The 14,288-nt window shown below is 40.5% G+C and overlaps 1 protein-coding gene across 3 annotated transcripts in view; it reads left to right on the forward strand.

The window, feature by feature from the left end:
• The window catches only part of DNAAF9 (dynein axonemal assembly factor 9), a 75,354-nt gene that overhangs the window by 11,113 nt on the left and 49,953 nt on the right, over window positions 1-14,288 (forward strand). For all 3 annotated transcript variants that reach the window (XM_064448829.1, XM_064448830.1, XM_064448831.1), the window contains 4 exons: window positions 6,100-6,219; window positions 7,055-7,179; window positions 10,724-10,820; window positions 12,026-12,132. In XM_064448829.1, the coding sequence (XP_064304899.1) occupies window positions 6,100-6,219; window positions 7,055-7,179; window positions 10,724-10,820; window positions 12,026-12,132 (449 nt within the window). The remainder of the gene's footprint in view (window positions 1-6,099; window positions 6,220-7,054; window positions 7,180-10,723; window positions 10,821-12,025; window positions 12,133-14,288) is intronic.

The following is a 14,288-nucleotide window of genomic DNA, read 5'->3' on the forward strand; positions in this document are numbered from 1 at the left end:
CTCTTTTCTTCCTAAATAATTATTAGGTTTATTTACTGATTTCAGGCAGGCTTGCTACAATAGTAGTATCAATATTCTTCCAAGCCTTACGAAAACTAAGTGGCTGGAGGGGAGAGAGAATCTTTGTTAATGTCCAAATGGAAGGAAAGATGGGGAGAATTAAATCCATATCTCTTTGGAGTAAACACTCAGCTGTCTAGGCTTTCTAGCTGGTGCTTGGCATAAAAGCTCAAGGCTGAAGGCACATGCATTGCAGCTGGTTTCCCAGTGGAGGTGGGGAAGTGGAAGGGATTAGAAGGTGTTGAGGTTAAGGGGGTGGAGAAGAGCAGGGGAGCACTGAGGATAGGGATCTTGATATGCAGAGCCGCGGAGGGTGGAAGGCTTGGCGGGGGGGGAAGTAATCAGAAAACTGACAGAATTAATAAAACCTGAATTTAGAGGGAGGGACGTCTTGCCTCAGGAGAAGTAATTCAAAATGCGTTTAAAGAGTCGCATGAGAAACCTCAGAAGCAGTTACGAGTTAAATGGTGGCATATAAACAGCATGTGGTTTCAGTGCTTTATTTCTTCTGGAATTGGGAGAAAAGGGTGATACCAAATAAAGCTACATGTGCAAGTATGCTGTAGGAAAGTAACAGGTTATAATATTTTTGTATGTAACCTTGACTCTTGTTTCTTATTGTATAATCAGCATCAAGATAGTAAAGGATAAATTCAGGAATGACGATTGAAATGCCTTAGAGAATAAGACTAAGGAGTGACTGTTTAAATAATGGATTATAGTTAAAGAGGGAGAAACCTAATGTAGCCCTAAAGAAGCGATGTGGAGTAATGAGCTCGCATTAAGAAATGATAAAACAGCCTGGTTTCTTGTGTTTGTGTTTTTTTTTTTTTAATGATGTAGCAAGAAAACTTGAAGAAGCTCATTTACTGAACCACAGAAAAGTTGTAAATGTGCATAACCTTGTTCTCTTGGTTGATGCTAACTGTGTAACATAACTCTTCCTAGCCCACATTCTCCTAGGATAAGAGTTTAAGTCGTCTTTGGCTAATCAGTAATTTTACAGCTAGAAGGTCTATAAGGTCACTGTGTCTACTTTCCAATGAAACTTAATCATACAGGATAAAGTTCTCACTTTTTTGTCTTTCATGCTAGTCTAATTTCATAAAATGTCTTATTTCTCACCATTGACGCTGAGGTATTTCTTGACTATTGTTAATTCTGAAGCTGCAATAAATCCCAAGCAAAGAATAGTCACTGAAAACATTCTTACAGCTTTAGGAAAAACTTCCCAGGCAAAAGGAATTGCTTTGTGTAATCCTCAGTGTAATGTGGAGTATTTAAGCCTCTGCGTAAGACCATACCTCTTAATAAATAAGCGTTTCTGTTATGGGACTATAGGAAGGGTGTTTTATTAGACTTGTGCTTCGCACTAATCTCTTTCAGCACCCACAATGGGACTGTTGTTGCCTCATCTGACCTGTCTAATGTAGCCTGCGAAATTTCTCACGTAACTTCTGATTAAGCTGGCATGTTGTTCTGTTATAAATGCGTTAAATCTGTCTTCAGATCCAAGCTTCAGATGGCAAAGAATACGCAGTCTTACATTTTGAGTCCTGTTGACTTGTAAGGAAAGCAGATGCTCATAACTGGTTTTTTACAGTCGGTGCGTGTTATAGTTCACTTGGCTGTCTTTAATAACCCAGAGTTAATGTGTTTCCCTCACCCCAACTTTAATTTTACATACTGGGCTGTGAGAGAAAAACAACATGAACTTTAATATCTTTGCTTTAAGTAGATTAATATTTATACTGAAATATAAACAGCATTGTGAGGTTCCAAAAAGAGATGAGAATGGACCAGTTATTGATACAATTATTTAAATGTAGTTACAGCTGATTTCTTTTTTTAAAAGAATCCTGTCATATTATTTTAAAGTGGCCAAATGGTAGCATTTCTGCATCCTGTGCCAGGAAAAGACATCACAACTGACAGGAAAAAGAAATTTGGAGGTTGACATGTCAGACGTTTTTAAAAAGCTGTGATGTCTCAGCTGGAGTGTGTTGCTGCTAAGGAAATAGTGTATCAAACTACTTAAATTGTACTCAAAACTATTTTTTTAGCAGTGGTGTTTCTTGCATCTTACCTTTCAACAGATTTTCAGCTCATGGTTAAGTTGATCTGATTTCTAAGGACATGTATTTAGTTTCAGTAAGTTATGTCTAAAATCTGTAGCTGTAGCGGTTCCGATTATAGGTCAAACTGTTTCACAGTTCAGCATAGCTAAGGTAAATTTTTAGACCTTGATATTTACTTTTTATATCCCCTGAAGAGCATGGCAATACTTCAGAGGCTGTGCCAGTAAATCTTTAACTTAATTTTGCCTTGGTTTTTATATCCATCCTACACAGAGCTCTTGATCTTAGGACGTGGGAGAAACCTCACCAGCGGTTAGTACGTTGGACTGATTGTTTATCCTTTTCTCTTTCCAGTGGAGACTATTTTAATGATTATTGCGCTACTTCGCTTAGATGGTGGTTCCACAACTGCATGTTAGTTTTTGGCAACTATCTAAAGGTGATCTGTGTGTTCCCTCCAGCCTCACCTTCCTGCTACCTCCCTGGTGTCCCTAGAGCTCCCATGGCTGTTGAATGTGTTATGGAACAACTGTTCTTTGATTTGATACTTAAGGGTGGTTCAGAAATGCATGGCTGGGACAAAGAAAGCAGGACTATTTTTACCTGTAGGCAATGTTTCTGTCAGCTTAGCATCTGTGAAATTGCATGTATGAGAGATGGCTGAGCTGAATACTTTTTGCAGCACAAAAGGGGAGTCTCAGCCTACCCCTAGACTGCTCCTCTTCCCTCTCCTCCCTTTCCTCCCCACATGCATTTTGCATTAGTGCGGGTGGTTGGTTGATGTCTTGCACCCGGCTCATCCTACTAAGCAGATTTTATTTTTTCCCTTCCTGTATTTGACCAGACTAGTTTTCTGCCAATTTAGCAAACTGAATCGGCTTGTTGGGAGGTCAGATAGGCTCTGACTGCAGGAGAAGGAGAAGCAGGAATGGTTCCTCGGGCAGCAGCGAGCTGTTAGACTGAGTCATTGTCTAACTACACCCTTGTGATGAGTTGGGAATAGGCTGTGAGTTATTAAACTCCCAGCTCAGCTGGAGACAGGCGTGGGGGTTTCCTAATTAATAGCTTTCCCCATTGTTCTGTTGAAGACTCCTGATACGCTTTCTGGAGGTATCTTATCTTTGTCATTGTTTCATTTCCTGTTTATTTTCCGCTAACTATATCTGTTCATTTAACCCCATATGTTTCTGTAGAAGATATTAAAGCTTCAGTATGAAAGCTCCTGCCTGTACTGGATACTAAAAACAAAAACAACCCAAAAGAACAATTATCTGCAGAGTTAATTCTTCTATGGTAAGCTAATATCTTCCCTGCTAGCCTGTTGGTGCTCTGCAAGCAATAAATTCACCTAATTTCTCTAGTGTAAGAGTTAAGCTTATCAGCTGTCCCCCTTGTTAACATCTTCCTTTTGTCTTCTCTTCCCCTCCTTCTGTCATTAACTGAAAAAGCAGGGTGTTGGTGTTTAGCTTTGAAGATCATCTCTGCTTCAAGCCTGAAGAGCTGGTACACCCGAATAAAACGTTAAACCCTTCAAGTATTGGCACCACCTTAACTTTTTTTTTATGAGGACAGTTTCTAATTTTTCTTCTGATCTTCCAGACTTTATAACCATCTGTTCATTTTTCTGCTTCACTACGTGTTGTTCTGTTAGCCTACCCTTGAGCGCAGCGCCTTGTCTGTTTAGGCTTTGGAAACGTTAGCAATGAGCCTGGTAGGAAGAAGTGCAAATACCGCGGCCGTTTTCATCCACGCTGTAGTTGAAGGTGCCTTGTTAGATTAACATTTAATATGATAGCTGATGTTTGCCTGTGAAATGTATGTAATAGTGCTTGCAGGACAACTGATCTGACAGCGTGCTGCCACTGAAAGGACTATCCTAACTCCTACTTTGTGTCAGGTTATTGCTCATCTGAATTGCCTTCAAAAGTTGCAGCAGTTAGGCAAGCAATCAGTAAAACAGATTATCTCCAGGACACTGTGTGTGCTGGCTTTCTAAGGCTGTAGCTGATGTCAGGGAGGCTGATTACGTTAAATGGCATTCCCTAGAACAATGGGATGGCTGCTTGCCTCCTGGAAGAATGAAGTCTCCATGCTGGATTGTAACTAAAATCCCACCTAAAGACAGGGGCTTTGGCACCAGTATCAGGGCATTGAGTCCCTCTGAATTGCGGATTACATTGGTATGCTTGCTTTCATGGGGCTGGAAATATAAATAAAATAAAAAGAGACTGTGTCCTCCTTTTCCTCCCTCTTTTGTGCCCTTTTCCCCTCTGAGTTCCCAGATCCAAGGCAGTCTGGTTATGCAGAAAATTACTGGCACAGCAAAGACGGAGCATTGCAGCAGGGGGAAAAATGAGTGACTGAGTCTGAGCATTCTTTAGCTGAGTCTTATCGATGCCATGACCCGAGTTACAGATTGACTGCTAAGGTTCTTTAAACTCTCTTTGTCAAGGGATGCCTCCTAACACACAGAATCGTGACTAGTTTTAAAAAGAGCATGCTCCAATGATGTATAGCTATGAATGGGAGGGCAGCACTAGACACTAGATAGCAGAGGAATGAGGATTCAAAGATTCTTGAGGGCTGTGAAAGCTGGGGCATGTGTGATGCAGCTTCCCCCTTTCCCAGCACAGGTCAAGGAATGCGATGCTAAAGTGTTATTCGTGCTGAGGATCATGAAGCCGTGAGCAGGGAGCAGTGTTACAGAGGTTCACAGCTTCAGCACAATTTGAAGTGATTTTTTTTTTCCCCTCTTCTGGAGGCTTAAACCAAACACCTGATACCTTGGAATATAAGTGAGCTATCCAAAGGCCAGTTGCTACCCAAACAAAAGGGAGTTCGTTAACATGTGGGATTCAGTAGCTGGATGCAGATATGGCATCTGGTTAGCGCTTTGAAGCTGAAGGATAACACAAAAAAAGGAACTTAATTAGGAGAACCTAGGGTTTGTTCCAATTTCTGGTAAGCTCAGGTGACTCTTGAGTAGTTTGCTTTCGGATGCAAGCCCTGAAACCCAGACGTCCAGGCTGTGTTATTACTTTATCAGGGTCCTGATCTCTCCTTTGGACAGTGGTAACAAATCTTGATTTGGTGGCAACCATCCCAACTGTATTCTAATATAACTAGGCTGGAAAACTTGACGTTAGTGTTTGTGAGAAATTTTGTGGCAGTCAAGGCTGGTGACCTCTGTCAAGTGTGGATGTTAAGGATGCTGCTTCATACATAGTTTTACTTGTGGAGGAAACTTGATTTGTTACAGTAGAATTAGGAATTATGACTGTGACTGTCCTCCAGAGAGATGAAAATACTTCCTCAGTCTGTGGCTTATTTCCTGTCTTCTCTTATTTATCTTTTATCTCTTCATGCTCCAGGTCTTCAATTGTTTTAATTTTATTTTCCCAAGGACCAGAAGTTTTTCCTTGGAAACTGCCCGTATACTGTATGTTTTGTCAGAATATTTTTTCATGATTTGTTAGTAGTCCACACTGGCTTTCTGGTGACTCAGGGATTGCTCTGTAATACTGATAATGTTTAATCATGTATTCTAAAGCAGGAGATTTAGGTCACAGGATTAGTTTGTTAGGAAGCTTCAATCAAGAACATATTAATTTGAATGCGTACTGCATACAGGCAGATGTTTAAGTTTGAATTACTAGATAAAATGGAACTTCCGTTGATGCAGAGCACTGCAGAAAACCAGACTTCTTTAATTATTTTTTTTAAATCAATGCCTGTGGATTTAGGTCAAGAGTGGACCGTCAGCACGTGGCAATGAACTTGCAAAATCTCCTTTTTCCCCTACCCTGTTTTCCCAGTGCGTTCAACGGGCATAAGTGCCCACCGACTACATGAGATAGTTAATGCTTCTGTTTTACAGTTTTATTATTAGGGAAGAAAACCAACTTTTTAGGTGTACAGTGTTAGGACACACAATGCTTCATGTATCGTTTTGGTTTTGCAGGAATAGATAGTCGATACAATGAAGGTTGCAGGGAACTGGCAAACTATCTGCTTTTTGGCTTGTATAACCAGAATAACAACGACTTTGAAAGGACTGGGTTTCCTGAAGAAGTTCTTGACGGTGAGTAACGTACTCCACAGTTTTACCTGTTCTTCAGTCTTTCTGGAGGGAAGGTGAGCAGAAAAAGTGGCATACCTCAAAAAAACCCAAGTCAATAAACCTCTAATCGTGCCTATACACCGGAAAAACTGTTCTTAAAAACGCTGCTCGAGAACTCTTGTTTATAAACACATCCACCCTGCATACATTCCCCCGAGGTGTTCCAAAGCTAGACAAATACAGCCCTAATGAGAAGTCCTAGCTCAGGTGTGGTGTGTATGTGCACGTGTTATCAATTAGTGTGTGATCACACCTCCCGAGTTCTAAAATACTGGAGCTCTTTTTTACTTTAACATATTAACCCACTTTTGTACCACTTGAAAGGTGGCCAGTCACCATGGTCATAGATCGTTATTCCCTTATTCGTGTGAAACTGAATATCTGCCCCATAGGCTGTAGTGCGAGTTTTCAGTTGGAGCAACCTCCTGAGGTAATATCAGGCAAGGGCAACTGTAGTTTACAGTTTTGTAAGTGCTCTGGAAGGACTTGTCACTGACGCTCTTGGCTTTACAAAAGACGTGCTGATGCAAGTTCTGTGCAAGACTTCAGAATAAACCCACAGTTGTTCTGAGCAGTGAGAAGTACTGTTGTACTTGGAACTGTATATGGCTGCCAACTGTTTCTTTTGTAGAGCAGGGAATGGTTGTGTGTTCAAATAGTTAAACAGTTTTCTTTTAATGGGGTACATTATAGGGAAAGGGTTTTCTGTTCAGTTTCTGTGGGGGGTTTTTGTGCCCATATAATTCTTCTGTGTGCAGTCTTGATGCTGGAATAATATTTTTTCTGCTTGTTGCAGATATAATCATATTAATAAAACCTGACAGTGTCCATCTGTACTGTAACCCTGTGAATTATAATCATCTTTTGCCATATGTGGCGTACTGGAGGAACTTGCATTTTCACTGTCTAACTGAAAATGAGGTAAGTGGAAAATGAATGCAGATGCAGATTGCTAATGAACTGAGATTCAAAGTGGAACTCTTTTTTAACATTCCTCCCAGAAGTCTTTTTTCCTTTTTCATACTCAGCAGGGGAGTGATCTGCATATATAGATGGGTATTAATCATTTTGCTAATGTGTGCAAGAAGAATATGTTTTTAATACTTTATATTTGTTGGAGCATGAAGACAAATTGCTCCCCTCTCCCTCTAATTACTATTGTTTTGACATGAGTCAATGATCTTTTAATGAGGAAAAACATGTGGGTTGTGAGAAATGCAGAATCTGAATCCAGTACCACAGTCAACACTGAGATTTCCAATGATAGCCTTATTTGCTGCCAAAGCAGCGTTTTAATGGGTTGTTTGCCAATAAAATATTAGAAAAGATTGGCTTAGTAAGCCATTTAAAATCAAGAGACTTTATTACGTATTTTCATCTTAACTTTCAACTCTTCAAGAGCTATTAACCTCACTTTCATTGGACTGTGTGAGTGATGCGAGTTTAACCTTGCATTTAAAAGCCAAGGTATTCTTAGAAAAGCTGTTTGTCGTAGTGAAGTACTGCCAGAGGAGTAAAAAAATGAAAATACTGTTAGTCTAGGTGTAGAATAGGAACCTTTTTATTCCAGTTGAGACTGGAAATGCTTCTGCCTAAATGCCATCGTGGGAAGCTTCCCCCCCACCCCCGTTCAGTTCTGTGTAGCTCCTTTTTTAAATTAGAATCATACCGAAGTCTGAAGGGGGTGGGTTAGGAGCCCGTGATGTCAACAGGTGAAGCTGGTGGAGGAATGAATGGGAAGGTCAGGCAGAGAAACCTTTTGTTCCCTGGAGTTCCCAGCTTGAAAGTGATGGGGTTTATGATGGATTGATTGTGTTTTTATGTGGCTGTTTGATAGCTTAGATCATAGAATTATGAAATAATTCAGCTTAGAAGGGACCTCTGGAGATCACCTTGTCCAACCTCCTGCTTAAGGCAAGGTTAGCGATGGGATCAGATCAGGTTCCTCAAGTTGGATGTTGAAAGCGTCCGAGGATGATGACTGCAGAACTTCTCTTGGCTATCTGCTCCATTACCTGACTGTCCTAATAGTGAAAAAGTGTTTCCTTTTATCCAATCTGAACCTCTCTTATTTTAAACCATGCCTTTGTCATGCATCCTGCAACCGCAGATCGCTGCAGAGAGCCTGGCTTCACCATCTCAGTAACAGCTTTGTGGGTGTTGGAAGGCAGCTGTGAGGGCCAGCCCTTGCCTTCTCTAGGCTGAACAAGCCTGGGTCTCTCCTTGCAGGACAAGTGCTCCAACCCGCTGATGGTTGTGGTGGCCCTTCAATGAACTCACTCCTGTTAGTCGACATCTTTCTTGTATGTGGGTCCCAAAACTGGATAGAGCGTCCTAGATGAAGCGCTGCATAGAGGGGGATAATTACTTCTTGTTAAGATGTAAACAGCCGAGCTACAGGTTAAAGCATGCCGCAGCAAAATCTAAAGCCTGGCTTCGTAAGGTTTTTCTGTTGCCAAAATCCCTACTGAAAGGGCAAGTCGTGAAGCATAGCTGAGGGTGGTAGAATGCACACGTTTTGGAGTCAAGGCTGGAATAGTTCTTAACACGCTATTGCTAGTGCAGCTGCAATCTCAGCTATTGAACTTCAGGCTGCATCTGCTCATGGGCTTTTCTATGATTTATCATGGTAAGCAGCAACCTTAATCACACGGTACTGGCTTGAAATAATGGTGTAACTAGGAAGGTAAACCATATGCCTCACTATTTGTGGAAATGACTGGAAAAGTTTGATTGAAGTTGAAAATATAAGGTTTACTTCATTGGTGTTTCATGTGAATGAGCTGAGCGATGCACTTCCAGTCACGTTTCTAATGCATAAGAATTGCCAGTTTCCTAGATTACTTTTGAAAGAGAAACCAAAAAACGTTGCTGTTCAGTCTTTAAGTGCATCCTGTTACAGGAGGATTGCCTCTAGTGGCGTTTAAGCATTTTTTTTTTGTTTTCAGTGATGGAAGCAACTCTTGCTTGCTTTTATAGAAACGAAACCTAAAAAGCTCAAGAGCTTTAGAAACAAAGCAATGCCATACCTGGCTCTGTGCAGCTCTTGATGAATCTGACAAAATCTGTAGCCTCTCCTTCCTTTTTATTTCCCTTTAACTAGACCATAGGAATTTAAGAGAATATCCTAGTTATCAGAAGAGAAAACATATTATTAAAGGATGCCCATTTTCAAAATGGCCAAATAAGATAAAGTACCGACATTTGACACATACTGTATAAGATTTTTGGGCGTCGTGACCGTACTGTGTACGGAAGGGGCTGTATTTATACCTGCCATAGCAGATAGCGAGGAAGCCTTTAGCACCCTGCCAAAAACCAAGTTCTTATTTTAATGGCATTTTAAGTCTTGAGAAGCTGGTGGTTGTTTGGGGCTTTGCTTTGAACTGCCACTTTGATCTGGCTTCCTGGGATTGAAGAAAGAACGCATCGTGGAACTTGGGCTGCATCTTAAATTCAGGCTTGGCTTAAAAGAACTTGTTCTTAAAATAAATTTGTTAGGTGTACCCTGAAGCTCACAAGAGCTATATACAAAAAGTTCGTAAACATGTAATTTACCTTAAGTTCAGAGCACTGTACATACATTAAAAATAGACAAAACGCAACCGCCTTCTCATCCCGCTCCAGAACACGAGTGATTCTTGAAGTACCTGCCAGTGCTAGGCCTGTTGGTTTCAGACTTGCTACTAAACTGCCTTTTCTAGTAAAAGTCAGAGAGCATTTATCTTTTTTTTTCCTGTTATAAAAGTGATTTTTGTGTGATTTGTCTCGTCAGTCTAGTTTTTATGCTTTTCTGAGCCGTAAGTATGATTATTTGTTCTTCACTCGTGCTCTTCAGTCTGCTGAAATCTTCAGATGACCTCAGTCTGCTACTAGGGTGAAAGAGCGTGACAGCGTCGCATGGTGGTGGCTCCTTTTCTTTCCTCCTCCTCTTCCTATATACACCTCTTCCTCAGCCAGCAGTTGGTTCTAACCGCTTGTTCTGTGACCTGAGGCATATCTTGTCAGATGGCTTTCCCGGTTTCATGTTCTTAAGCTGGCAATTATTTTCTTCCCCCCTCAGTGGCAAGGTTTTAGTGGCAGATCAGTTAATATTCACAAAATATCTTGTATTGTTTAAAAATTGTCCGGAATCTAGTAGATGATGATGAAAGACTTCACTGAAAGCTGAAAATAAAGTATATATTTATGCCGCCTTTGAACCTTATTAAAAGCCTTGCTCTCAAGTTTGATTTTTAAAGAACAGTTTCCGCTGGGTTGAATACATCCCTGCCGTGATGGAGTTTTCAAAATATAGAGACTTAAAGAGATTCTTTAGCTTCTGGAACCTGTAGCTAATATTTTAGTGGATTACATGACATTTGCTATGGAATTAAAACAGTACAATACTTGTTCTCTTTAGTGCAAAACTAACAATCAAATTAGGCATGCCTAATCAAATTTGATTTTAAATGTCTTCCTTCAGTATGAAGATGAAGAAGCTGCAGAGGAATTCAAAATATCCAGCTTTGTGGACATGGTTCGAGACTGCAGTCGCATTGGTATTCCGTACAGCTGCCAAGGTAGGTTAGCTTGTTTTACGCTTACAGTGGAAGTGTTTCGCAGCATGCAAGTCTTGCAGTTCAGGGAACGAAGATTTCCTTGCCTTTGGTAAGAAAGAAGGATTAATATGCCAATAGTTTCCTTTTAGTCTCTTTTTTTTTTTTTTTTTTACTTAAGGGTTGGGTTTCTTTCTGAAAAATATAAGCCCTTAGACTTCATCTGAAGAGCGAATGCTCACAGCGTGAGGCAAAAAAATAATTTGCATTCAGAGAAGTGAGTTGTGCTGCTACAGAAGTTCTCTGTTCAGATGGGAGCTCCAGATAAATACTTCTTTATGTAAGGAAAGAATAAACATTTCATTATGCAAGTTTCCTTTTTTAGCATTGAAAAAACTGGGCTGCATGACTTCCTGTTATGATCTGTAGCCAGCCTCGCAGCCTGAACAGTGCAATCTTAGTGTTCATTAAAAAGCGTACTTTTGCAGTATCCCCAACAGTGAATGGTGCAAAAGCATGTCCTTCACGGCACAGCGCGAGTGTGTGGGGTTTTTGGTCCATAGTACAGTAGGTGAGAGGCAAACAAAATTAAAAAAAAGAAAGAAAATTGTGTTGTATTTTTGAACGGTGTAAGTTCAAGCCAAGCTAGTTCAGTTTTGGTTCTTTATTTTTTCAAATTCCTAATTCTTCATTGCTTCTCTTGAGGAAAGGACAGAATGCTCTGGTCGCCTGAAGAACCGTTAATGGGTCAGGGCATGGGAGAGGGTGGCGGGTCTTTGTTAGGAAGTACCTAAAGGTATGTAGCTTAAGGATGATAATCACACTTCACTTCAGATGGCCTACAGCCTCGCTGGTGAGAACCAGGCTGAATAGTTTTCCTGTCCCCCGACTTAAAATTCTGATTAATGTGGGTATGACATTGACAGCATTTGACTTAATGGGCACAGTTTTGCTAATGGTCTTGGAATAAAATTTGCAAGGAGACATAGTATCTTTTACCAGAGTGATAACTGGGAGAAAGGGACAAAATTTGAGGTGTAAAGATGGGAGTTTCTAAAAGCTACCGTCTTAACAAAAAACCATTGTTCAATTACAGGTTTTTAAGTTGTACAAAGACAGGGTAGTTGGGATCCTTTATTATAATCTCAGAACAACTGTTGAGATCTCACAGAAAGTGAAACCGCCAGTAATTTGTGAGACAGTGTTTCTGTGCAACGTTTCTTTTGCAGGTCATCTACAGATATTTGATATGTTCATCGTTGAAAAGTGGCCAATAGTGCAGGCTTTTGCGCTGGAAGGAATTGGGGGTGATGGCTTCTTTACAATGAAATATGAAGTAAGTAGCTCCATTTTTCATTTTCTTCCATTTCCATTCTGAAGCAGAAGTTGAATCATGGAGTAATTCCAGTTGGAAAGTACCTTTGGAGATCATCTACTTCTGACTCACCGCTCAAAAGAGGCCAGCTTCTAAGTTGGATGAAGTTTTTCAGGATCTTACAAAGCTGAGGTTTGGGGGTGCGAGGATGGGGACGCCGCAGTTTTGCTGAGAGGCTGTTACGAGCTACACAGCACTCTGTCCTGGATAAACCATGAATGTTCGGTGTGTGTCCCCAGCCCCCCTGTTGTGGTGTAGAACTTCTTTCCTTCTCTTCTAGAGCCTCTTCTATCAATAACAGGAAAGACTTTATTTAACTCTGCAAGAGCAGTGCAAGAGAAACCTGTTAGTGACAAATGCCTTGAAATGAACTGAGAAAATCAGAAGTGACTGTATGTCTTGGGTCATTAGTTTTGACACAAGAGATGCATCTACCTTTCTCATCAACATATATTCTTGGGTCATCATAGCTTGCTGAATATGGCAACAGTCACAATGTTGGGGGATGCTCGTAGTTTCAATAATGACTTGCTGTTGCACTCTGAGTGACTTGTGTCATTTGATTTGCTTGTTTATTAAATATACTTTAACAGCACCCTCAGAGGACAGCTTTGTGTTTATGTACTTGTTTGAAGCTTCTTCTATTTAATTTTCTTGGACCCCTGCCACAGAAATGCAGATGTCCTATTTTTCTTGTCACTCCTCCATTTTTACAGCCAGAATGGTCTTTGTCTGACTTCTGACAACTGGAAAAAACCCAAGGAATTAATAGTACCATTGTTGAAGTCTCATCACATGTAGTACTTACACGCTTGCTCAAAAACGGATTATGTGAGTTCAAGTGTGCCTTTCTCTCTCTGAGCACTGTGCTCATTCCACCGATACCTTTCTTCATGCTTTTTTTTTTTATTCCATCACTAGTACTGTAATCATCTTGTTGTGCGAACCTGTCGTAATCGCTAAATACAAAGTGCAAATAGATGAGCATCCCTGTGGAGGTCTGCCTAAGCGTCGATAGCCCTTCCTGATGTCTGAAATCAGTCAATGAAAATTTGACTGTGAATTTAGGATTTGTGCGGGTCATTGCCAACTCATTTCATGAATCCCTAGAGGCTTTGAGAAAATGTGTAGACACAGTGTGGCAACGACTTTCTAAAGACAGGGCTTCTCCTGTTTCACTGCAGGAGTTGATACTGGCTTTACAGCACTCTTGCAGAGTTAAAAACGACCAATGCAAATTCTTGGTGTCTGTTTTTAAGAGTAAGCGTGTAAGCTCTGGCGATTCAGGCAGTTCCACTTGAGTTCTTGCTTTCTTCCCCCTTAAAGTCATAAGGAGATTTCAAGTGGGAAGTGGCATTCTTAACCTTTTACGTAACTGTTTATGCGTGGTTATCTGTTAGGCAGCTGCTGTATGTCACAGATGGGGAGGAAAAACCAGTCTATAGGAGGAAATACATTTGGGATCACTGTAAATGATGTATAAATCAATACTTCTGCTGTTATTGAAAGAGAGCAGTCTCCTGGTGGTTTTAGCTCCTCAGACTGACTTTCCCTCTGCCGTGCATTCTGTGCTGTTAGATTTGAAGATAATCTAATGATGATATCTTATTAATAAATGTATAAATAATTTTTTCAGTGTTTTAAGGACTGTTGCTCTATTACACTTACTATAGAAATCACAGTTGCTCAAGATACTGTAATCCAGAGAATTTACTGTACCAATAGGTTTATGGAAGTGATGTCTGGGAAATCATTATTGCCGTAGCTAATAGCATGAGGAACTGGAATAACTGTAAAGCAGTGGTTTAGGAAGATTCCAGATTCTTTAGGTGGGTGGTGGGGAACCTGGGAAATGCAAAAATTATTCAGATACAAGTGTTCCTTAAGAATATATTTTTGAGAGGCGTTCTCATACAAGTCATCTTACTGCTTGGAAGAAGGTATTGTCAATTGCTAAGTTCAACTAGCTTTGCCTAAATTTACATTACGCTTACAGCAAGAACTGGCTGGTGTGTAGGATGAGTAATCCTGGAATCTGCTTCTTGTCTGGCTTGTTTCAGAAAACAGCTCCTTCCCTTGCAGTTGCACAAGCTGATACTATTCTTTGCTATTACTTC

Source organism: Phalacrocorax carbo, chromosome 4 (genome assembly GCF_963921805.1).
Source record: "Phalacrocorax carbo chromosome 4, bPhaCar2.1, whole genome shotgun sequence".
NCBI classification, from domain to species: domain Eukaryota; kingdom Metazoa; phylum Chordata; class Aves; order Suliformes; family Phalacrocoracidae; genus Phalacrocorax; species Phalacrocorax carbo.